The sequence below is a fragment of the Seriola lalandi genome, unplaced genomic scaffold (assembly GCF_002814215.2).
Source record: "Seriola lalandi dorsalis isolate HSWRI2012SDOR001 ecotype SW California unplaced genomic scaffold, Sedor1 jcf7180002054553, whole genome shotgun sequence".
NCBI lineage: Eukaryota > Metazoa > Chordata > Actinopteri > Carangiformes > Carangidae > Seriola > Seriola lalandi.
Window position 1 is genome coordinate 1,811,581 of NW_019525106.1, and position 25,620 is coordinate 1,837,200.

The 25,620-nt window shown below is 42.8% G+C and overlaps 1 protein-coding gene across 2 annotated transcripts in view; it reads right to left on the minus strand.

Annotated features, from left to right (window-relative positions):
* brsk2a (BR serine/threonine kinase 2a) overlaps window positions 1-25,620 on the minus strand; it is a 162,810-nt gene that overhangs the window by 63,188 nt on the left and 74,002 nt on the right. For both annotated transcript variants that reach the window (XM_087176421.1, XM_087176422.1), the window contains exon 2: window positions 8,019-8,113. In XM_087176421.1, the coding sequence (XP_087032547.1) occupies window positions 8,019-8,113 (95 nt within the window). The remainder of the gene's footprint in view (window positions 1-8,018; window positions 8,114-25,620) is intronic.

A 25,620-nucleotide genomic window follows, 5' to 3' on the forward strand; every position in this document is an offset into this window, starting at 1 on the left:
GCAGCGTGACATAAAAAGAGACGACAAAGACAGATTTGGAAGTAAAAATTGAGGTAGATTTTTCCTCTCTTGGGAACATGATGCAACTATTCAATCATTAGTCTCTACTCAAGCAAGATGGATAAAAGAAGATCACAATACCCGGTGGCTGAGAAGAAACACACACAAAACACACTTCAGTGGGTTCACAGGTAATATAAAGAGGTAAGAACTCCCAGTGCAAAACAAAAGAATAAACAGGGATAAAAAAGAAAACTAAACTTTGAAGGGGAACTCTGCTGATCTCCCCATGAAAGCATCTTAAGGGGAGGAGAATTGGATAAAATGTGCCCTTCGCTTACAAAGAAAAAGGAAAAGAAAAAAAAAGAAAAAAAAACAAAAGCAACACCAAAGCAACAACAAATAAAAAAGCAAACAAAGTGTTCTCATCTATCTGACAACACAGCAGCTGTTGCCTTTGAAGAGGAGAAACAAATGCCATCGGTTTAGACGTCTGTCTGTCTCCTGTCGAGCTCAATGGGGGATCCCGCTACATCTTGCGCTCTTCTATCCTCCATTTCATTATTTCGTCTGCACTCCATCTCTGTTTTATCTCAATAAGACATATGAGCGGTATAAAAAAAAAAAAATCAGTCAAACAACACCGTGTGTGTTTGATGAGCTTTGTCACCACGGTGAGCAGCAGCACTAAAGGTTTTACATGTCTCTCTAGGATGTGTTAGATCCCAAACTACCAGTCACAACTGTGTAAAACTCAATGTTTGGTGTCTAGCATGAAACACAATGTGACACAGGTATGGGGTGATAAGCTGAAGATTTCTTAACAATCCCCAAACATCTCGTGCCCTGTGGGTAAAATCTATTTCCACATTTCCGTTTCACTTGAACACCTCATCACCATTCAATAAAGAGTAGGGGGGGGAAGTGGACATACATTGATTTGGGAGTGGCGATTGGAAACCAAATTAGGATGTAGAAAGCTGAGTGACCATCATATTGACCGATAACAGACAACAGGCTTTGTAAAGGCTTACAGGTTCAGGGAAATCCATACTATTTAAGTTCCTACAAGGAGCAAGTGGCAAAGAGAAAAAAATGATGTAACAATAAGAAGAGTGAAGAGTGCAGAGTGGTCAGGGAGATTTGTTGTGATCAGTACAGAAAAAAAAAAAAGTATCACTGAAAGTGTACAGTGCTGATTGAAACCAAACTAAGGAATGCACTTCTTGAATTTGTTTATAGCAAAATTTTGCCTTTGAATGCAGACACACATTACTTCAACGGGCAGAAACGAGTGAAAGCAGCAGCGAGCGTACAGCAGCAGAAACAGAGCTTGTACTGCTACAGTCGGCCTGTTGAGATCAAACTGTGTGGTAAGCCCCGGCTTCTGGCTCAGCACCATACAAAGCTGATGGATCAACGCGCAGGGGCACAACATATGAAACCCATTCATTTTAAAGGTTGTCTGTGCTCACACACTGCAGCACAAACAGGCACAAACACGTATGCGCGTGCACATTCACACACAGACATAAAGTTAAGGAGGACGTGTGCGTGTTGGAGGCATTTCTATATCCAACCCACTCACGGCACAACAGAGATGGGAGAGAATGGCCGATCTATAATCATTAGGAGGGAAGAGTGGAGAAAGAAAGCTACAGTGCTGTCGCAGAGGTGTCGGGATGACAAGATTAGACCTTGCGTGATTCATCTGTGGCCATGGCATTCTGCTCCTCGCCCGCCCACCACAATGTCTGTCACTTGGTGTACTCAACCTTTATTCCTTGCTGTTTTCTGCCTCTTTAAGGCTTCCTAAATTGTTATTTTAGATGATGCACATTTAAAATTTAGATACCAATGAGTTATACAATCATCCTGAATGAAGATTTCCCTAATGTTACAGACAGTACAGATTATACATTTGCATTGTTCCATAGAAGAGAAGATTTGTGGGCAGAAAGACACATATTCAAACAGTGATGACGTTGCTCATTAACAATCTACAAGAGAAAAGTATTGATCCTTTTCCTTGCCATTAAATTTCAAGGCTATCTGAGGTAATCTCGCTCCCCCGGCTGTGGCACTGCCTCGTCATTCTCAACTCTTACGTTCGGCGTCCTTAGCGTAGCACTTCAAATATTTGCTTCTGGGGGCAATTATACTGCTGACTTCTCCATCTCCAAACTCTTTCTCTCTCACTCACACACACATTTCTTTTCTGAAATGTTATGACTGACATCAAGGACAGAGTCAGCAAACCACAAGCAACCTCACTGTGCATAAAAAAAATTAAAAAAAAACCTTCAAAAACAGCGCAACTGTGTAGAGATATCTACTTCATAAGACATCTATTCAGAGTATTCTAACTTCATGTTCGCCATCCTTTCTAACCCTCCCCACACACACACACACATACACACACACACACACACACACACACTCTTCCCTCCCCTCTATCTCCCTTCATCCTCCACTCCATCCCTCCACTCCCTCTCTTCCTTTCTCTCTCCGGGCTTGGGGACAGTAGAGTGACTTTGAAGTTGTGCTGCTTCAGGAGGAGAGAGAGTCACTCCGGCTAATTAGTTGTCCTTATCCCAACAGCAGCAGCCGCCACCAGCTCACTGGCTCAGAGGGAGAAACAGAGCAGGCATCAACAGCAACTACCAACTGCTGCATGCTAAAGATACCCTTCTCCCTCGGCTAGTTGTTAGCGCTGGTGGCTAGCAACAATTTAACTCACCCCGAGACTAAACTGCGGATTAGAAAAGTTGCTCCACTCAGCATAATGATAGGTAATATGGTATGAAATGTGGTACAGCGGATCCTCTGCTCTCTGGGAAAGCTTGTCAGACCATAGTACACTGCAGTGGCAAGATTCTACTCAGGGTTTGTTCTCTCCATCATGTCAGTGTCACCAGTATGACCATGGGTGTTACAGAAGAAGCTTAGAAACATTGCAATAAAAGACTGCAGTATGACCGTGTGTTTAATGAAAGTAACTATGACCAAAGGTCTGTGGCAGCGAGTAGGCCTAAACTGTCAAGGACTGAAGCTGAAACCGACTATCTGCTCAGATTCATAACATTGTTTTCTTTGATGAAATGATTCAAATCAAAAAAATAATTAAGCAGTTTTAAGCTGTAAGGTGTAAAGTTTGTGTTTAGGCAACACTAATATGAGGAACTTGTAGAAAAACCTGTTTACATTTGCCAAAATAAAGTACAAAACAATTTTTGTTTTACTATCAGTACTGAAACTCTGGTATCAAGTTAGCACTAACATTGTAATCTTTCAAATCATACAGAGCCCTGTTTATTGGAGGCTTTTCTGGCTTGTGAACCAAGTTTTATTTCCCAGAATTCTCATGGCACCAGCAATTACAGAGTTGTCAAATTGTTGTGACAAGAGCATGCGAGGCGTTCCATCTCTCCTCTCAACAGACAGGGATATGTTCGTCGGATGTTCTGTGGCTTACCCAGCACTTTGACCTCACTGAGTGTTCTTAATCGTCACGTCTACAAATCATCAATCATTATTTAAATCTCACTGTCCCCTGTGATTTTATAAATGACAACCATTTGACCACACCATATGTGTGACTGTTGCATTAATAGATCAAGAAGAAAACACACTCCCGACAGGAAACGTGAGTAGAGATGTGGTGTACCCACTAAGGCGTCTGTGTTATCTTGTCTCAGCAGGGTTTCTCACAGCATGTCCATCTCTCTCTCTCTCTCTCCTGAGCCTTGCTCTCTTTCGCCCTCCTTCGCTCTCTCTCTCTCTCTCTCTCATTCTCTCTCTCTCAACCCCACGGCTCCACGCCACAGGGACATGGCGGGGAGAGAGAAAGAGATAGAGAGAGAAAAAGGGAGGGCTGGCTGAGTTTCGGAAACATTAACTACTCCCTGGAGATACACCCATATCCACACACACACACACACACACACACACACACACACATACACACACATACAAACACACACACGCGCACACACACACACACACACACACACACGCTAACACATACAGTGTTAGTTCTTGGCTTCACTTTGTATCGGATCACCACACTCCTTTCTGTTTGGCCCTGGTGCCAACGACTGCTGACATACTGTCATGTGTGCACATATTGTGTATTCTCTTCCTGTCTGTTTCTTTCTCATCATCTGAAACATGACAGGCGGCGACTTCCCACTGATGGCAACTCTTATTTCTATTCAGCTAACTCCATTGTTAGGTTTTCTGCTTAGAAGTGAAAAAAAAAAAATAAAACATTGGGCTGCACTTTCTCTTTGAAGTCGTCATGGCTCATTCCCTGGTTACAAACTGACACAAAGTTCATAGACAAATTCATTATCCAAGACAATTCAATGTCTTTTTGGTCTGAAGTCTCATAGCCAGTGGCGCTGTGGACTAAAGAGTTCGACATTAGTTATATAAAGTTCAACACTCAGTGAGAGGAGGACAGACCTCTCTGCCAGATATTCTGAGACAATTAATTCAACCTGTCTCCTCGTCTCCACAGACCCCTGACTCGCAAGGCCAGTCAGGGGAAGGGACAGACGTAGAGGGATGACGTGTGTCATGGAGGATGTGTTCGTGCACATATATATGAATATGACACATGTACACGCATTCTTATGAACTTTTGTGAGCGTGTGCGTGGCCTGTATGTGTGTATCAGTGTGTGTACACATGCATAAATGTGTGTTGTCAGACACACACACACACACACACACACACACACACACACACACACACACACACACACACACCTGTCCAGGAGAGTCAGATTCTCCCCTAATGGCACCATTGGGACCCAATACATTAGCATATTAAAAGGTGACATTTCACAGTTGGAGCCTGCACTCTGCAGTAGAGTGCAGGCCGATCACTCTGACAGTCTGACAGCCACACAGGCAGGCCGGAGAACAGACACATAAGACTGTGAAGTGCAACAGGGTGGGAATATGGGGAAGTGGCTGTTGGATTTGAGTCAGAAAACACCTGTCCAGCCAAAGTTGGAAGACTCAGAACAGAGGAGTGGATTTGTAATCTGATGTGTGACAGAAATTGTCGGTGTGTCCCGAAACTAGAGGGAACATTGTGACCTCACCAACAGCGCGGTCCAATGCCTGACAAGTCACTGTAAAAAGTTAAAAATGCACATTGGTACAGTGGCTTTAAATTATAATGGTGGCTTCAAGCTGCTTTACATCAGATGCCTATGTTCAAATCAATACACACACTGCACATAAACACACAGAAATGCTGACACATAAACAACACTGCCTGTTTGCACTATACTGTATCAATTAGATTCACCATCTCTGTGAAACACTGAATTCTCCTGTGTTACATGAGGAAGACAAATAGCACAAAGACACACATAAGATCACACACACTTTTTCTATACAAGCATTGCTCAGCACAATCTACTCCTACACAACAGATACAAACACTCACACAAATTTGTCCATCTGATCCATAACTGAAAGCATCGTTCACTATTGGCAGAGGAACAGGGTTGCTGCATTCAGTTTGAAAGATTTAATTACATGAAACATGACATAACAGTGATTGATTATGATTTTTGGCTTTTATTCCCAAACTTACAAGACGCATATTAAAATTGTCTCTTTCAGAGAATTCCAGTTGCCCCCAGCTCCTGCATAATTCATTCCCTACTGGCACATACATGAACAAACACCTGCTGTTATAGACACGCATACACATACACACATTCATACACAAACATACTAGGGCCCAGCAGCTGAGAGAAGAGTGACAACGGCTGGGTTCAGTAATTGGCTCTGAACTGCAGCTTCAGCAAAAGCCTTGGTCCTGTCGGAAGCCTGTCAGTGTTTGGCATCTGTTACTATCATTTTCCTCTGCAGGACAGCGCCATGTGAGACACCTGGGTTGGGACATTATCGTGCTACCTTCCTCACTGCTGTCACACAGTACAACGGCTCCACCAACTTCTTCTGCTACAACTAATAATACTTCTGTCAGCGCTGTGGCAACAGAAATGACCCGTCTTTCCCTCATGAAAATATTACACCGCGTGTTGAAGTGAATAAGAGAGAGAAAGAGGATGACTTCCGGAGCACGGCGGCAATAAGTGAAAGAGTCGGGGAGACACTGACACAGCAAGAAGCTGATTAATACCGACTGTTTATCAAACAGCAATATCCGAGTACAGAGTGCTTTTCATCTAAAGTCTAATGATTTTGCCACAGAAGTGATGCAAAACAGAGGGATTTTCCATTTGCAGATAACCTGTACTGTGAGCAAACCCATCAGCTTCCTGCTTTCCAGCTCATAAGCAAACAATTACAGAAAGCACTCCTCTCTGCATGTGTCCTGTGAAAGACAATTTTCAGGTTGTGGCGTCTTGTTGTCCTCTATATTCCTGCTCTCTTTGGTTTCTTTACAACTATTCCATCAGCACAAGGGCCAATTTTGCAGCAAGCCAATTTTGAGTGGGCACTGAATAGAGTTGCCCAGCGGGGCCCCTGAGATGTAAAATTGAAAAACAATCTGTACTGTATCCTTCTGTGTGGGTAACTGGAAAAATTATAAAAAGGACTTTTTCTCCTAGAAGTTTTTGAAGCATTTTGGAGTGGGGCTCTAGTAATTACAGCTGCAGAAACCTGCTTTATTGTTGTGTTACCCCAGGATTTCTTGGTGGCTCTGGCTCCTGGCGGGGGAGCCAAACAGCTGACTCCTTCAGTTTGAAATTTGAAAAGGACGAAAATCAGCTGCTTCAAAGACCCACTGTCACTAACTCAGCCAGTGATTCCACTCTTCATAAGGCTTATTATGATATAAATCACTTTTATTCAAACAGTTTTTGCAAGATCAGCCATTGATTTATGTTGAAATTTAGACTTCGCTCAAGAAGTCAACTCCTAGAGATTTTTGAAACGCTAGCTGGCAGCCAGCCCAGATCTTGTGTCAAAGAGGTGGCTCTTGCAGGGACAGCACTACTCAGTCATAGCTGACAGACCTTTAGTACTGCTTCATTCAGCTGGGCTACTGCATATTAAGATCCTCGGGAGAGAAAGAGGAATGAAGGTCCCCAGCCAGACTTCAAAAGGGACAACATGATTACTTGGTGTGTACCACTGTGCTGTGCCAACAGGACACCAGAACTTGCAAAATCTTTGAAGGTTGTTGGAAACTTGACAAATAGTAAACTTTCTCAAGGAAACCATGGCAAAATAAATGCCCTTTAAAAAGGATTTTTATTTTGGCTCAGCTGCAACAGCAGGGCAACCGCTATAACAATGACTGACTGACTGAGTGATGAAGTTACACTATTGGTCAGCCAGCTGAGTGTTGGGGTTTCCCCATTGGTGGTTGCTCTTTCAAAGTGATTTGGCATGAACAAGCAGGGTTTCCAATCAGACCCCTTAAGTTTTTTTCAAGATAGCTCCTAGCAACAAACTCAGCAACTTTTTGGACAAAGCTTAGCTGCTTGCTGTCAAAGAGTGTCGCCAGAATCCCCCCTGCGTAAGCACAAGGTCTGCAGGCACACCTCTCTATGCTGACAAGTAGCTCTAATCATACAGCACAGCCATTGTCCTTAACTTCTGTATTGGGGTTATGAAACCAGGACTTTAGCGGTACAGAGCAGTAGCTTGTTAATGGCTTGGAAGTTAACATGTAGTCTTAATGGACCTCATTTCAGTCACTATTTCATACTTCTGTTGTCTGACAACAGAAACAGAAAAACATGACAACAGCTTTATTGGGAATAGGGTTGTATTAAAATACTGTGAGCGAGTAGGAGAGAAGCAAACAGGTAAAGAGCTGAAACCAGTTGACAGCAGGCTGAATGCAAATAGACTACAACACGGTCCAGCCAATATACTAGGTTTTTACCAAATCTTGTTTCAGAAGTGCTTGCCTTCTTCACATACATAAACATGGAACAATTTAAGTAAAAAAAATCCTTCACCAACCTGAGTTGTAACACTGAAAGCCACAAAAAGAACTGAAAGCTATTAACTTACCTTCATTAGTACTGACTCGCTGAGTTTCTCACGGTTGACAATCTTTATGGCGACTTTCTGGCATGTTACACAGTGGACTCCAAGCTTGACCAATCCTGCAACACAAACAGGAAACACACCCTTTATTAGGTCAGATAGGTCAAACACTGCTCATGTAGGACTGATTGTGAGATTTTTAGATGACACCAAGAAAGTGAACGATAAATATTCACAGCACCTAGTGAGCACATTATGCTGGGGACATTTAAAAAGCACTGTCACATTAAAGTGATGTGTGAAGAAAATGTGTTACATTTTTTTTTGGCTAACTAACTGATGTAAAATGGCCCTTGACCTCATGTATGGAATGCTAATAATGATTTCTGAAGTGTAAACAGTTCCTTAAATAAACTGCCCTCTGGGGTTTGTTTGAGACATAAAGGCAATAAGTGAAGGGGCCATTTGTGTTATTGATTCCTATAATGTACTAAACTGCCTGTAATGCAGTTGTGTTGAGTTAGCTAAAACAGAAAATAAAAGGTAGCTGTAACAAACAGAGGTGAGAGGACAAGAACGAAGCAACAATGCCCCTAACTGCGGGAGAGTAAATTAGGTTGTCACATTTTGACACCCAGGCAGAAAACATTACCCTTTACTTCACAAACACACTGACGCATGGGGAGAGATTTGAGCGTTTGATACACCGTGACAGTCGGTTGTATTGGCATTCACACACAAACTTTCTATCAAAACTCACATGAATCCTAAGATTCGCCACACAATCACAAAAGCATCTCCGCTGCTTTGCCTCAGTAAATGTCCCCAGGTATCTTCAGCCACAAACAATGCAGAAAACAGGCAGGGATACCTCAATGAGTGTACAGTTACAGTGGAACAAAGTGGTGGGTTTGTGTGTATTTAATACAAGAGAGCCGTGATGACAGCACCAATCCATTCTCTGCCAGGGACCACAGAGCTGCACACACATTACAAAGATGTTTGCATCAGATAGATTACTTACAAAATGAAAACAAACACACACCCCTACACAAATAAATGTCGCCTCTCTATTATTGATTTCCCCGACGGCCCCGTGGTGCTGCAGGGATTTTGGAGACGACAGAAGATGATTTTTAACTTTGTAAACTACATCATCTGAGCTCTCTCTAACGGCTGGCACACAAAATTTATAGAAACACCAAAGTGGAATAATGTGGATGCTTTGATTTCTTGTCACTCTCATGCTGGCAGAGATGAAGATGGTGGAATGAAGTTAATAAGTGCCTATCACTGAAACGGTGCAGTTACTATGAGAAGCACGTTATGGAGAGAAGTAATCTGGTTGGCTGACATGAACCACACTTACGTGGACTTCTAGCTTGCTCTCACACTGTCTCTCGCATAGTTTGATTTCTATATGGACCAATACAATAGGAGCGTCAATGGGCTGTGAGGAGGCGGTGAGTGCAGAGACAAGTGTTCTGAGGCCGGAGAGATGTCAACAGGGTGAGGGAGAGATGGAGGACAGGAAGCAACAGAGGGAGATGGAGAAGAAGTACATATTAAAGAGCACGTGAAAGATGAAGGGAAAATGTGAAAGCGATTGAACGTCAGGGATAGCACATTATTCAAATGACAGGCCACAGATAATTAAGCAATAATGGAGAGCACTGTGTGGGAGTGAGGCTCTGGCTTGGGAGTTGAAGGGCCGCAGGGGCAAAGAGTGGAGACACATGGAGGAGAGGAGGCGAGAGAGAGAGAGAGACAAAGAGAGACAGAGAGTGAGAGAGAGAGAGAGAGAGTGACAGACAGATAAGAAGGAAGTGAATGTTACCAAAGAGGAGTTGAGGCAGTTGAGCAGGAGGGAGAACAGACAAACCCATTAGCCCTGTGATGGTAATCATATGTTAATGGCTGCTATAGAGAAGCTCATAAGTCATGATAAACACATTAAAGAGAAAATATCTGCCTGCAAACACATGAAAAGTTAACTGGATTATTTGCCTCACTATCCATCTTGCTCCAGTGCCTGTGTTTTTGTGAGCAAAGGGCGCATTAGCAGGAGGGAAATATGCACAGGAACACAGCACATTACGATTTTACAGCCACTTTGTGTATGGATTGGAATGAACTTTTACAAGGACGTTCAGTACATAACACACAGGGACATAAGCCATAAGCTTATTTTATACCACATAGATAAAAATCAACAACAAACAACAGCAATAGACCTAATAAAATGGAACAAATCGTCATGGCAAAACATCACACCAGCTTAACTCACAAAATGTGGCAGCAATAGATAAAAGTGGCACATTGGCCCACATTAATGTATATTTGTCTTTTTGGGGCAAATTATCGTAATTTTGGTGTTGTGTTTGGTCACTGGTGGTGTAACATTACCAAGCCAATGTTGTGTAAAGGAGATCAGGGATCCCTAAACAACACTCAAATGATATTCCTCAACAATGTCCTGCCCACATGAGGAAGTATTGCAAGTATTTAATCATTAATTAAGTCTTGGACTAGGTAAAATTTGGACCAGATGTTAGCACTATATGAAAACTTAAGGGATCAACAAAGTTATCGAAATACCTAATATTACTATCCCTAAAATGGTTGTATTTTATATAAAAATTAGACAGATATAATATATTCCGGCCTAAACCAAGCTAGAGTATGTTATAATGTGTGGGTGTTGTGTGCCGACATTCATGCAGCTGTTTGCCAACACACAATATTTGTACATAATTTGATTACATAAAAGTGTACTAGCACAAGAGACTGACTCATATTTACCAAACCAGAATGTACAGCAAAAGAAAAAAATTACAAACAGTTTTCAACCAAGGATAGAAAAAAAACAAAGTAATAAATAAAATAAACCACGCAATAGAATAAATAATAATGTGTGTTTTTCGGCTTTTGGTTTGGCTCAACAAAACAGCATTCTGTTTGAAGCATAGGACTGCAGATACAGAGACATGTGGTTGAGTTATTCTGTGTGCAGCTGCAGTTGCTCTGAAACCCTCTCTCTGCATTGCACATACACTTTTCCACGTACACTATCTTTACAGAAGCATGTCTCAGCTTAAACACCATTGCAACATTTTAAACTCCCCACCTGATATCCTTATGATTATATAACACTCAATGATTCCTCCCTGCCTCGTGTACAACCCCGCCATCCTCTTCCAACAGGGAATATGCAATTAATGACACAAGGTTTTCTCACAATAAATGTGACTTAACTTGTCTCAAGTATGTTGTAATATCTAATTAACATCAGCTTCTCCATGCCCCAAAATTAACCGCTCAACCCCCTACTCTCTAATGTCCTGTAATGAGTGTGATTGCTTTATACTCCCTGTGCCCCTTTTACTTGTCTGTGATAACACCCCAGAGGAAACACTTGCAGATCTGTGTGAATATTCTGAGCTCAACCTGGAGTGGTGAGGCTGGGGAGGGGAGGGTTTAGGAGATGACCAGGAAGACACCAGGTTTTCATCTAAATCTGGGCTGAGCCAGATTGGCTGTCTTTGAACATAACTTCAAACGTAAGGCTTTGACTGAGAGCACAAAGGGTCAGAGACTCAAGTGGGGAATACAAAGAACATTACAGCTACAGTTGTCAGTGTCTATGTATAATTGTGTGTGTGTGTGTGTGTGTGTGTGTGTGTGTGTGTGTGTGTGTACACATATGGATTACATTTCACTTTAATTGCAAGTGTTTACCTGTATGTGCAGCTGGTATCTTTGTAGGTGTAAAGCAGATGCGTGGGAGTGTATTCCCTCACTGGAGAGGCCAGCACTGTGTTGTGATCGAGTGTCACATACAGGGAATTTATTAACTGTACCAGGGACACACATGCAGACTGGTATTGTCACATATACTGTACACTTATATACTATCATTAACACGCGTATGGACGAAAGCAGGCTGTGCAGCTGACCCGCGTTCCGAATCTGCAAGTGCATCGATCTCGCCTCTCCTTCGGCCTCCTCCAAAATCAATAGCATCAAAAGCTCTCGCCTTCACAACAATGTCAGAATAATGACACCAGCCAGGGACTTATGGGCTGGAGAGGCCACCATCGACTGACCCCTGGCCTCCATCCCGGCTCTGCACTCTCTACTTTCCATGCGCCTCTGTGATTAATGATGTAATGTGGAGGGAATGCCGGAGAAAGACACAGAATGAGAACTTTGGTCCACGGCTCAGCGAGCATCAGAGGCGACGAGTGTTTTGCTGCACTGCGCTGGAAGCTGCTGCATTGCTTCGAAGTCGAATGGTTTCAATCATCACCCTGCTGGCTTTGACAAATCAGGGATGAATAATAAAGTTTTTGAATAAAAGCTGAACTGATTGCGTCCACAGAGCTTGCCCCTTTCGGAGAAGTAAGCTAAAGAACTGAGGGTAAGAAATTAAGAGTCAAAAGAAGAAAGAAAGAAAGAAAGAAAGAAAGAAAGAAAGAAAGAAAGGAAAGAGAGTAAAAAGAAAAAAACACTGGGAACCACGACTGTAGTAACTCATCATTAATGAAAATGAGTTAATTAACAACATCTTCACAGAGTTGTGAAAATTTACTTCTCCAAAACTAAAGAACATTCATGGCAGTGCGTCTCTTGCACTGCTTCACTGAGCCATGTGCCAGCATTGATTTTGTAATGAGCTTTTTGTCTCACTTCACTGTCTCTTCGAGTGATTGTGTTTCATGATATCGCAGCTGAACTTGTTGACATCATTTCTGGAAAAACATCTCTAACTGCTGTCAGTATATTCATCATGGCAACATGTAAGTGAACTTTTTGAACACGTGTTGTGACCGAGCTGAGAGAAATATCTGGAATCCTTGTGGGGCGCTACATGGAGGAGTTTATCTGTATCAGCTTTAGTACCCTACAAAGTGAAAACTGTGTACAGCACTTTATTTGAATGCTTTGACATATTATCTGAGTTAGCCTGGAAACCTCCACTACCAGTGAGAGAACCTGTGAGATCAGTGGTCAATTCATCATCAGGCAGAGCTGGGACATCCTAGGAAGAACAGGTAGGAGAGTAGAAGGACCCTGTATATGGGCCTGATTTCCCCTGCCATCAATCTGAGACACCAAGATGGAACGAAGGAGAGCAGAGAGGAGAGAGGACAGGAACACCACGCTTGTGTTTGAGTCTAGGAGAGGCACTTTATGATCTCCACCTGCTAACCACACACATGGTCAATGTCTTCAGCTTTATCCTCCTCACAGCACTGGCATCCATGCGGCTAAAGATCATTACTGGATAGCTTAATATCCATCTGGAAGGGACTCCTCGGAGAGGAGGGCGAAGGATGAAAAAGAGATGTCTCCACTTGCGCACCTCTCTCACTTTCAAACTTGATCTTTCAGAAGCCCTAAGCCAATGCCAGCAGATGGTAGTAGCTTATGCTGGCTTAGCTTTGTCTCCCTCAGGTGCAGGGCTCTGAGAAGCTCGTTGCCCTTAGGCACAGATCTGTGAGCTGCTTTCCACTTATGCTCTCTAACCCTGAATGCTCTACGTGGGGGCTACAGCTCTGTCCTGGGATCAGAGTTTGAAAGGAAACACAACGTGCTACAAGGGCTTACTCCTACAAGTCCTCCTGGCCACATGGAAAAACCACTCTGGCAGGGCGTGGGAATCCCCTCCACCAGGGCAGAGGGCAGGGGTCAAGGAACCAGCATTAACCACAACGGATCTGTGTGTTGTCCTTCTCGCTCCTTCTCTCTCTCGCTCTCTCTCTCTCTCTCTCTCTGTTGTTCACACAAGTACAGAAGCAAACACAGATTTAATGAACAGGAATGTTAAATAATCAAATGAAATTATGCTCTTCAGTTTTGTTAGCTCTACATAGACTTTCTGTAACATCAAACATCTGTGGGTGGTGCCTGGAATAGAAATACATTCCTTGTAGCTCAACTGTATATTCGTCATTTCAGTTTTGTATGCACTGGTGGTAGCAAAGTGCCAAACAGAAGTGGTTATGACAAATTAATGCCTTCATATAGTACAAGTGCAATTATAGATGAGAAATGCAGTGAATCCCTCCCACAGAATCTCTCGCTTTTTGCCAACTATTGTTGTTTACATCATACATTATGTGCGCATAGGCCGAACTCTGAAAATGGTTTCAACACTGGATGGAAATATATTACAGGTACATAAAACTGAAATAAATGAGAACATAAATGAATAACAAATTTGTGCATGTTGAATGCAGGTTCATTGATTGTGTTTGATTTTAATTGGCCTGACCTCATTACAATGCAGAAAACAGTATTTACATGACATATACACAGGACTGTAGACACGCAGATGTGCAACAGTGAATCCCTGCCACAAAATCTGTTTCTGCTTGCTCTCCTCTCTGTTTAGTTGCTCTGTCTTTCCCTCATTTCTCACTTTCTGCCAAATTCTAACCTCATTCCTTCTCTACCCAGTCAGTCAGTGTTTTCTAACCCGTTTATCTCCCCTTCTCTCTCTTCATCCTTCCATCTATCCGGGAAAAAAAAAGAGAGAAAGATAGGGAATATGCCAGCAGAAAGCTGTTGAGTCATACTGTGCAGGAGGGAGACAGCATGTCGAAGATCAAACAATATTCACTCGCTCCTCAATGAATGCACTCTCTCTGTCTGTCTCTCTCCCGCCGCTTCTTACCACCCTCTTCATTCACTAAATCTCTATCTCTTCCATTCCTCCACCTCCTCTTTCGCTCTTTTTTTTTTTTTTTTTTTGCATTTTCAGTCAGCTGTGACGTTAGTCTACCCAGCCTCAATTCCCCTGCAACCCTCTAAACCCTACCAGCCAAAGCAACAGCAACAACATCAGTAACAACAGAGGCCCAGACCAACAGAACAGCTTCAAAAGCAGGAAGAGCAGTTTAGCCCTGGAGTGCTGGAGCGAGGAGGGAGGCACACTGACGCATGCATACAGAAAGCTCCCTTATAAGTTAACTCCCTGCACAAAACAAGGATCTCTTGGCAAATACAACAGTAATGGTACTTTACTGACAACAGAAATGGAGGATGTTTTTTTTTTTTTTTTTTAACTGTGTCCCCCTTTTGCAGGGAATTTCTTAGCTAATTAAAACAGTCTTTTATTCTAACAGTGATCCTCAGTGCTTTGACTTGACGGAGTGAAGGAGAGTGGACTCCATTATTATTATTGAATAATATAGATTTACACCATCAGCTTTGGTTCAGATATGATCAATTTCTCTCCATCAGAAAGCTCAATATATGCATGAAAATGGCTAAGAGCCAATTTACTTGGCATGGGATTGTGATCCTTGCATAGGTCTTAGCACTTTCAGATACAGATATTGTACTAGCATTTCAACTTGGGAGTTTCATAATATCCAATACTGCTCCATTGAAGACAAAATGTGTGTTGACTGTGTTTACCTTTGATTATCTCTGAAAAAATAACTGTATAAATGATTATCAATAAACCTGCATGTACACTAAAACATATACACGAAGCCATACTGTAGATCCTGGAGATATATTTCTCCTGTGTATTTTCTACAGCAGCTAGCCTTTGCTCCCTGTGTGTTCATATGTGCATTTGAGTGTGCATGTTTGTTTTTGTCTGTTTAGTATGGGGGTGGGGTCATGGGTGTGGGAAGCCAATTCCATTTACACAACTACATTTACATAATATAACCAGCCCCCAACAAACACAAACAGAGTGAAAATGGGGTGTAAGAAGTACTGAGTGAGATGTACTGCGATGAAGCAATGGCTGAGTTCAAGGCAGTTATCTTCTTTTCTTTTCTTTTCTTTTTTAATTCTGAAACAACAATATGAGAATGACTGAGCGGATCGGCCAAAGGCAGCGACTACCGAGTGATCCACTTAGTTACCTAACAAGCTCTCTGATTGGCAGATCTTACAAAATTCCCACCCTTATCTGAAGCAGCCTCATCAACGTGAAAATATATGCATGGATACGTCCTCAGAAGCTCATCACCTGCACGGTGGAAGACGCAAGCTTCACACACTCTTTTCTGCCAGTAAGGCAAACAAGTACCGATGCCAGTGCCAACTAACGCATGATTGCACAGCAGAAAATAGCTCTGAAAGTAGTCAGGCTGTCATATATTCGACTGTGCAATAAGTTCTTGGATGTTGATAACTTTGTGCTGGAGGCATATGGCAGACATACCAAATATTGTCTTGTTTGCCACATAACCATAGTCTAGTTTATATGTACTGATGCCATCTCACATTTGAGTTGATTCGGTTTTGTAGTTTAGTTTATGTACAAATAAGAAAAAAGTCAGGGAGAACTTTACTTTAGAGGTTTTACAGTCTCTCCATTAAGTTGATCAGAGGGAGTGATTTCTCTTCTGAATCTTTCTGCTGAGATGTCATTGCAGATTCTAAATATTCCGCTCTGAATTCTGGCCTGATGTGACTGGAGGTCAGGCCACAGAGCTGAAGCGAGAGTGACACTGTCAGAGGAATGTTCTGCCCGAATCCCAAAAGGGAACATCAGAGCAAACGTGAATGAAGACATGGAGGAGACAAGAGGAACGATGGAAAGAACAAAAAAAAAAAAAAAGAAGGCCGTGACAATGAGGCCAGTGACAGTGAGATGGAGAAATACTGATAAGGTTAGATAAATAGAGAGAAGCTGGGGAAGACATAGTCAAAACACAGAGTGAAAGTGGGGCCTAGAAGGGCGGGGCATGGAGACTCAGATCTATTTTTAATGCCTCTGACTGGGGATCAGCAAAAGGAATGTATAATTACAGCCTCATGAATAATGCAAGAAGGCTTCTTTTAATTAGCCACACCAGGCCCAATGCAGCAGCCGCAGCAGACGGGACAAACACGTGCACATGTGCGTACACACAGACACATGCTCGTGTACAGTATATAACATACTTGTACGCACAAATGGATAAGATGGCCACAGAAAACGATGCTACCGGTGTGCATATGTGTGTCACTCTTGAAACATATGTCTGTGCATGCTAAACATGCACTCATGAGCTCCTAAAGGGAGATGGGAGTCAAATGAAGAGGCGACATGATGAGCTAAAGATTGGTGCCTTGGTGATGACTCTGATAGGCTTTTCAGTGAGAGGAGCCCCTAGACACCTTTCAAAGAGCAGCGTACTGTCTGCACGTCATGTGTTAGATAACCCCCAATATAAAAGTATGAATTATTAAAACACCTGACTGGATAATATTACAAAACCTCACTGTATCCATAGAGAGACATGCTGAAAGAAGGCAGTGCTTTCTTTCTGTATTTTTCTCACACACGTGTGTGCTCACACACATGCACGAGAACACGAAAAAAAAACAAAAAAAAAACGCGCCATATCTGGCATGCATGCCACTCAGACAGGCCAATTGTGTGGGCTGGAAAAGAGAGTGGAGAGGAAATCTGACTCTAAGAAGCAATTAATCAAACCTTCCTCATCTATAATTCAGCTTGAGTTATTTCATTAATTAAGTGCGTTTGGTAATGAAAATGTTGTATAGACAACCCAAACATGGATCAAGCTGGAGCAGATTCCAGCGCGATGAGTTCTCATCAACCTGTCTTAATAACCAGCCTCCTTCCGAATCGAGATTGAAATGGACGGTCGAAGCTCAACCAAGAAAAAAACCCAACAAAAACTTTCTCTGCACATCAAGAGAAGGCAGGAAGCTGGATCCAAGTTGGAACGATACATCAAAATGCCAGCAGGATGTTATTTGGTTGTTATCTGGAAACTCGGCTTCTCCCATCTTCAGAGCCTTAATTTGTAAGCTAATTTGTGGCTGGCAAAGACAGGCTTGAGTATGGGAGAGGATATTGGATGTAATTCGATGTCTCACTCCATCTTCGTTTGTTGATTGGAGTTTAATTGGCAATGAGGGTGCTGCGTTCCCACTTTGGGGCAGGCAGGGGAGATGACGGCTTGAGCACATGGACTGAAAATGAGTCCCGCTATGATGGTTTTATCAGGGAGAGCTAGAAGCACCCACTCAGAGGCACAAACTTCACTTCACGCAGCTGAAGGAAAACACATCAAACAAACCGACGCTTCCTTCTTTTATTTTCTAACGTATTTTTCTACACATAACAAGACCTTAACCTACAAGTTACTTTTCCATTTTTTTGACATTTCAGCCCTTTCATAAATAAGTGGAAAAAAAGAAAACAGCAGGAAGGATTGTCCAAGGTGAGCACAAACCCCGCTATTATGGTCAATATGCACAAGGTTGTTCCTATGTGCACCCACAGGGTGTGGATCTAGGACACAACGATCTTCTATAGGGGGAATGTGTGTATGTATGTGTGTGATTGAGGCAGAGGGGCCGCCTCCTGGTGTGTGACATTGATACACACACACACACACACACACACACACATTTCCTGATCAAAAGTCCAAAGGTTCAAAGATACAGGCGAGTTCCTCTCCCAGCTTTTCTTCCTCCTCCCTATGTCTTTGTAGAACCTTTATTCTCCACTCGCGTAAAACAAATGCTGCACAGGAGAAAGGTCACAGTGTCAAAGCTTCACCATTATTGTATAGTCCAATCGGAAACACCTCAAGGCACGGAAACAATGAAGACAAGAAGTGTGCATTTGTGTGTGAGAGAGAACTGCCTCGCAGTACAGCATTTTTTAAAAAAGCACAGGACATATCTCAACAAAACATCCATGTTAGGAGCCAGATCTACACACCAAGAGTGAAAACTGTTATCACATGCAGACAGTCTAGCACAGGCAGCCGCTGCCCAGCTCACTGTAATTCTGTTCATTCTAATGGCTGATATAACAACCACTGACATGATTTGAGTTGTTGCATTAATTCAGTCCTAGATTTGTCCATTTTGCTACCAACACCACTGACAACACACCAGTGAGAGTGAAAGCGTTTTGATTTCTTGCATAATTTAGAGCCTGAGAATGGTTGGGTACTTGGCCAATAGATCATATCATTGCATTATATATATTGTGTACTTGCAGACAATATAACAATTTTAACATAATATTTGCAAAGACACTTTTCTGATTAATGCTCTGCATTGAGAAGAGTGGGTGAAACCTGGGCTACTGAATCACTGTGCCGTCATGCTTTGAGGTACAGTAATATACCTTCTCACAAAAGCTCTCTTGTGTATCTACACATTTACAAACATTTTATTTTGGAACAATTTCCAGAATCACTACTAGTACGTGTGCTGAGATGACTCATCTGATTTGGAATGTTTTCCTGTTTTCTCTATTTTTAAATCTATGAATAATCCATGATAAATGCGCATTCTGCAGAGCACGATAACACATAGTCATTTGCATATTATCTTAAAGGGACATGACTATTTTTTGCTGAGAGACAATTTTCCACCCAGTTACACTCACCATCCAAGGAATTCTAGGTATTTTTTTTTCATTGACATTTCACCTGCAGTTCTACCATCTACAGTACTATACTATTGCTTCTCCCAGCAAAGCATGGATTCACAAAGAACTCCAACTGGAGCCACTGAAGGTATGTGCTCCCACTGAACCTTGCTTATGCAAACCTAATATATTGGGCTATGGGACATCCCAGAGGGAGGGGCTGCAGAGGAAGGCAGGAAGGGGGTGGAGACAGTGGGGTTGTGTAGATTAGAAGAATGAAATACAAGGCGGGGTTGGGTGAGGTGTTGTGGTGGGTGGATGCGTTGGTAATTACCCCGGCGGCCATTGGCGGAACTGTTGACATCTCTCTCGAGGAGTGGGATAATTTGAGCGAGTCTTCTGGCTAAATCAATGCGTCAGCGGCAGCTAGCTCATTACCCAAGCCACCGTTGCATCTCAATGAGGCAACAAGGGAATTTCTATTAGCCACTGTAAGCCTGATCTCTCTCTCTCTCTCTCTCTCTCTCTCTCTCTCTCTCTGTCCCTGTCTCCATCTCCCCCCCTCAAGCTTGAGTCCCTCTATCATTTTCACTTTGTCCTCTATTCCCTCTCCTCAGTCAATCAGTCACTCTTCCTCCTCGCTCAGTCTCCCCTTGTTTTTGTTGTTGCCTGATACGTCTCTCTTTTCTTCAACACGACCCCTCCCTCTCTTCATTTTTCCCAGGGGACATTAGGAGGGATGGCTCTGCTGTTGCATCATGCGTTCCTACCATAACAAGAGCAGCTTGTGTTTGTGTGTTTATATGCGTCTGCATGCATATAAGTAAGAGTTTGTAAGAAAATATCCAATTCCACAAGATAAGAAACAAAAAGAGAAAGTCTTACTGAAGCCCAAAGACAGCTGGGCTCTGACCCTGCCTGAACACTCTTCAGCTCGTCTATATTTACCAGTGATTCTCTGTGTTTCTGTGTGGGTGTGTGTATGTGTGTGTGTGCATCAGCAGTGCACATGTGTGTTCCAGTGAGCAACATCCCACTGCTGAATGGAAATGAAAGTGGTTCTGGAGAAAAGCCAAGGCCCAGATTGCCTGCTTTCTCACAGACAGGGCTCACGTCACAGGGCTTGGAATATTGCCTTGTACAAAAAGTGCAGCTACACACAAACTGGACACACACACACGCGCAGAGAAGTACTAAAAGAAAGTACACAAAGCAGAACACCAAGGGCACTTCACCGAGAGTCCATTTCACCTGGCCTTTTTACTGAACAAAGACTGATCTGAGAGTGAGATGTCTCACAAAGCTGAGGGGAAACTCCTGAACGTCAAAAAGAGATAAAAATGAAAAAAAATGGAAGAATATTGGGAGTCTAAAAAGTATGGTGACTGAAGAATGAACAGCAAATTTTATTAGAAAAGTAAATTGAATAGACAGAGGGAAAGACAGACAAAGAAGAGGGAGAGGGAGTGAGAGAGAGAGAGCGAGAGAGAGACGACAGAGTGCCGGGTCTATGTATTCCACCACCGGGGAGACTGAGAGAGCAGAGAGACATCTGTTCAACACGACTTCAGGGGGCTTTTACTCTGATGTCAGCCTGTCACCACATGCAGGACTGCAGGAGAAGATACATGCAGAGAGCCTGAGTACACACGCACACACACTCTATAGCATGCAAAGTCTCTCCCTGTCTCCATCTCCCACTCTCCTCCACCAAAACCCACCTTTAAAAGAAAGACAGGTAGCAGGACTATGAGGCTTGCTTCTCACTTGATCTTCATAAGCGTTTCAAATTTGTCTGCAACACTGAGCCTTTGAGAAGCACTTTATGCTATTTACATGTTCGTTAAATGACTGAACAGCACTATTAATCCATTGATCAGAGAGATATTTCCATCGGTTTTGTATACTGATCACACAGATAGTTCTGAGACCATTAGTTCCAGCAACAGAAAATTAATCAGCAATACTTTTGATAACTAATTAATTATTTAAGATATTTATAAAGCAAAGATCTAAGACAAAAATTTGATGGTTCCAGGCTCACATGTGAGAACATTTAACTTCCCTGTTTTTTAGCACTATAAATGATTCATCAGCAAAATAATCATCAACTGGATCAATAACGGAAATAATTCTTAATTGCACCCATAATCCAGAATGCCATTACCATACAGTGTGGCAAAGAACATAAGCAGACATTGGATTTCAACCAATGTTAAGCAGTGCATGATATTACATAAAGGCTCTTATTATATAAACCAGAACAGGTCGGCTCACCCCTGACAGTGACTCTGACATTCATCACATTAATACTGGTATCACTTTGTCAAGTATAGCCAAATCTGAGAAGCACCAACAGAGGAAAGGCTCTATAAACTATGTAAAAAATGTGCCTTTTTTTTTCCAAGTATAGCATTAATCAATATCATTAATCTGTATTGTCTTCATTAGCTGCTCTGCGTTTCCAAAATGTCACCGGCCGGCCTGCAGCCACAAGCCGACTGCAGCAGCAGTGAACTTTTAGAAACCTCTGGTGTTGTCTTGTTCATTTCGAAAGCCATCAGCGGGGAAAATACTGCAGCCATTAAAATGATAATGATACAGTCAGGGCAACTGACGATGTATTGATCAGCGCAGCACCTCCCCCATCTGTGGCGCTTCACACAGCCGTCTGGTGAGTGGGACTAGTGTGCGTTTGCCTGTCTGTGCTTGTATGCGCAGTGCGTGCTTTGTGTGTATTGTCAATAATACAAGAGCTCTTTACCGCTGGACATAAGGACACAATGATCGCTCAAAGCACAATTGCAGAGTCAATTTGTACCATTAAGTGATCAAACGACACACACACAGACAGCATCAACGCCCAGTGTCAGTGAAGAGAGTGCTGGGGCATTAGTCATGTTTACAGGGCTGGTAATCACTTTTATATATCAAGTCAATGCTCATGAGGCTATCACAGGAGCCTTGCAGACATGGGAGGTATCCCTGACATGCTTAGTACATGTTGTACATCACTGAACTGCAGGATGTGTGTCCTGGCATCACATCTATGAATGAGTCTGTCACAATGGCATGATGCATGTTGCACTTCTGTGATGGATGCGTGTGACGCTTTGGACACGCTACATCTTATAACAATCAAGGACAGAAACACGGACTCAACTTGAGACCTCTCAAACATTCATTCACTTATCCTTCAATGGAAAGCGCCACCCGCCGTTTTTCACTTATGACGAGAGAAACTTAAGTTCAATTTCTGCATTCCTGCGCTCGTCCTTCACAGGCCCGTCTCATTTTGAAGAGATGCACTCTCCATGCATGTCTGAGCAGCAACCGCCAATCAAGATGTCAGGAGGGCTGATGGACAACCCTCTCAGCCACTGATGACAGTTGGAGAGGTTTGAGAGGGGCGGGTTGAGTTCATATCAAAGGCACTGCAAGTGGCTGGCTGGGTCAGCGGGGGTTGCTATGGCGTTGCTATGGAGACAAGGCGGAGGGAGAAGTGGTTTATGATGGAAGCTGATGGGTGGTCAACACATGAGGTTAAAGAAAAAGGCGAGAAATGTGTGTGTGCGCACTTGTGTTTACTTAAACATGTGCTCTAGAATTTGTGTGTGTGTGTGTGTGTGTGTGTGTGTGTGTGTGTCTGGCCAGTGCACTGCAGCAGTAATGGGAAATCCACACACAATCTACACATCAGAGCTTAATATTCAACAGCTGTATGTGGGAGAGTTCAGGTCAAACACACACACACAAGACGCACACACTCTGCCCGGAGCTGATGACGCAAATAGCCTTCTAACTCTGGCTTGGTGCAGCGCACAAGTGCAGATAGGGAGGGACAGGAAGAAAAGAGGGACAGAGAACAGAGAGACAAGAGGAGAGAGAGTGGAGATTATTGTCTGAGGAGTTCTTTAAGTGGAATACGATCAGTCCCACAAGCATATACACATTCAGAGGCAACCCAAACCATCAGGGAAGGTGAGATTACCACTAATCTGCATTATCATGTCATCCTGAACCTAAAAAGTGCTGACGCTCCTCCCAGTCTGAGGGAGATAGTCCAGACTGAGTCGAGGAAAGAGAAAGAGAAGAAGATAAAGGTGAGTGTTCAGAGGTGATGGGGTGTTACATACCACTACCAGCTCCTGCCAGTTGGGGGCTCCCTTTCACCTGCACTTTTGCCCCCCCCTCCACTCTATTTTCTCTCCCTCGTTTTTATTCACACTCTCTGACTCTCCTCGTAGCTCTGCCAGAGGGATCCTTTACATTTGCCGTGTAACTTTGTTTGTATTTGATGCCTTTCAACTACTCTCTTCATCTGGCTATTGTTTCTTTCCCCTCTCTCTCTGCCCTTCTTTCCAATTACGTTCAATCTCACCCCTATTCTGTCTTTCTCTCTTCATGATAGTCTCTTTTTGCAGCCACTGCAATCCTGTCCCGTCAATGTGATTTTATACACAGACACACAGAAAACAAAGACTGGCCAATAAAACTAGACAGTCAGAAAAAAAAGGAGATAAGAGATTAGAGGTGCAGGAATAAGCAGAAAGAGAAAAAAGGTGTTAAAAAAAAAGAAATGATACAGGAAAAAGGGAATATGTTTTTCTGGTTGTCAAGGATAAGCAATGTGCTGAAAAATAATAAATATGGACATGAAATACACAACACACGTGTTTCAGACTGATCCGTAAAGTCGCAAGGATGCTGACACTCCTGAGAGGACAGCTGTTGTTGCTAGGAGAGGAGCAAGTTGGGAGGAGGGGAAGAAAAGGAGGATGAAGAGAAAGGGAGAGGAATGAAAGGCTGATGGAGAGACTGTTGGACAGAGTGAGCAAGGGAGATGGAGGTGAGAAGAAATGTGGTACATGGATGGTGCCCCTGTCGATTAAAGGACAGCAGCGGAGTGGGAATGCCACCACCACCCCCCTTCTGTAATGTCAGTGATTTCACATACCATCACCTCACTGCAGAGCCCCGCTCCACTCCATCACACACACACACGCACGCACGCGCGCACACACACACACACACACACACACACACAGACACACACACACAACGACAGCTATAGCCTTAGCCAATGAAGAGGAACAATGGAGAAACAGTGAGAGAAGAATGACAGAAGAGGAGAGCAGGGTAACAAAAGTGATTGGAGAAGCAGAGTACGATGGGAATGAGAATAATGTGTGTAAAGAAGACAGGAGAGATATAAAAGAGAAGCTAATGAGAGTCATGAGATATGAAAGAAAGAAATCAAAAAAGAGTGATACGTAGTGTACAGTAGACTGAAATAGGGTACAAGTGCTACACCTACGAGCTGCTGTATTGATACTCTTTTCCACCATAGCCCTGTCTATCAATAGACCATCCAAGCACCATGGCAACCACACTGGATGCCCTGTTGGAAGCCCTCTGATAAGTTGATGAACAGCACCTCATCATTAGAGGAGCTACCACATTAAAACCTCACAGCTCAAAAGCCAGTTCCAGAAATGTTATGGCACCCAATTTCCTTTTCAGAGTCTTTGAAATAAAGTGCTACCTGATTTGAGTGAAAAATGTAACGAAGTGTTTCCAGGATTCATTATTAATGCGATGTGTTACTATTTCACACCAACCCTGCGAGGCAGAGAAGACTGTGTAACACCAGGTGAACCAGCAGCTTCCTGCAATCAATTAAAGATGTTTCTTTTGCAGTGGAAAACATTGTTGCAATCTTTCAATTCAGCCTTTCTTTTCTTCTTCTACACAAGGAAGAGGAAGATTTCCTGTTTATTCTTATTTGTATAACAAGACATATTCCCTATGTATATATAAAGGAACTATTTTGAAGAAACAGAATGATCTGACCACACGTTGTAACATTATCCTTTACATCTTTGTGAATTATTTCCCCTTGTCTGATAAATAAATCCTTTTCTTGACATTAACTGCAAGTCAGACTCTGCTTTTGTAAGCACACTTGTGAGGCGTTTCTCTGACATGCCTGCTACAGGTTTTTCACTGATGTTGTCCTTGGATAGAAAAACATTCACAAGTCACTTCAACTCTGTAACCCAAAGAGTAATCTATACTGTGCTGTTGCTGAATTGTAAAGATGTATTCATCGCGCTGCAGGAGATAATTCATTTACAGCTGGTGTGTCTTACCTGGTGGACAAGTAAAAGGAGGACATTGAGGTGGAGTGTTGTGGTTCCATCGAGCCGGGAGAGGCAGGAAAGAGAGAAAAGAGAGAAAAAGAACCAAGCTTAG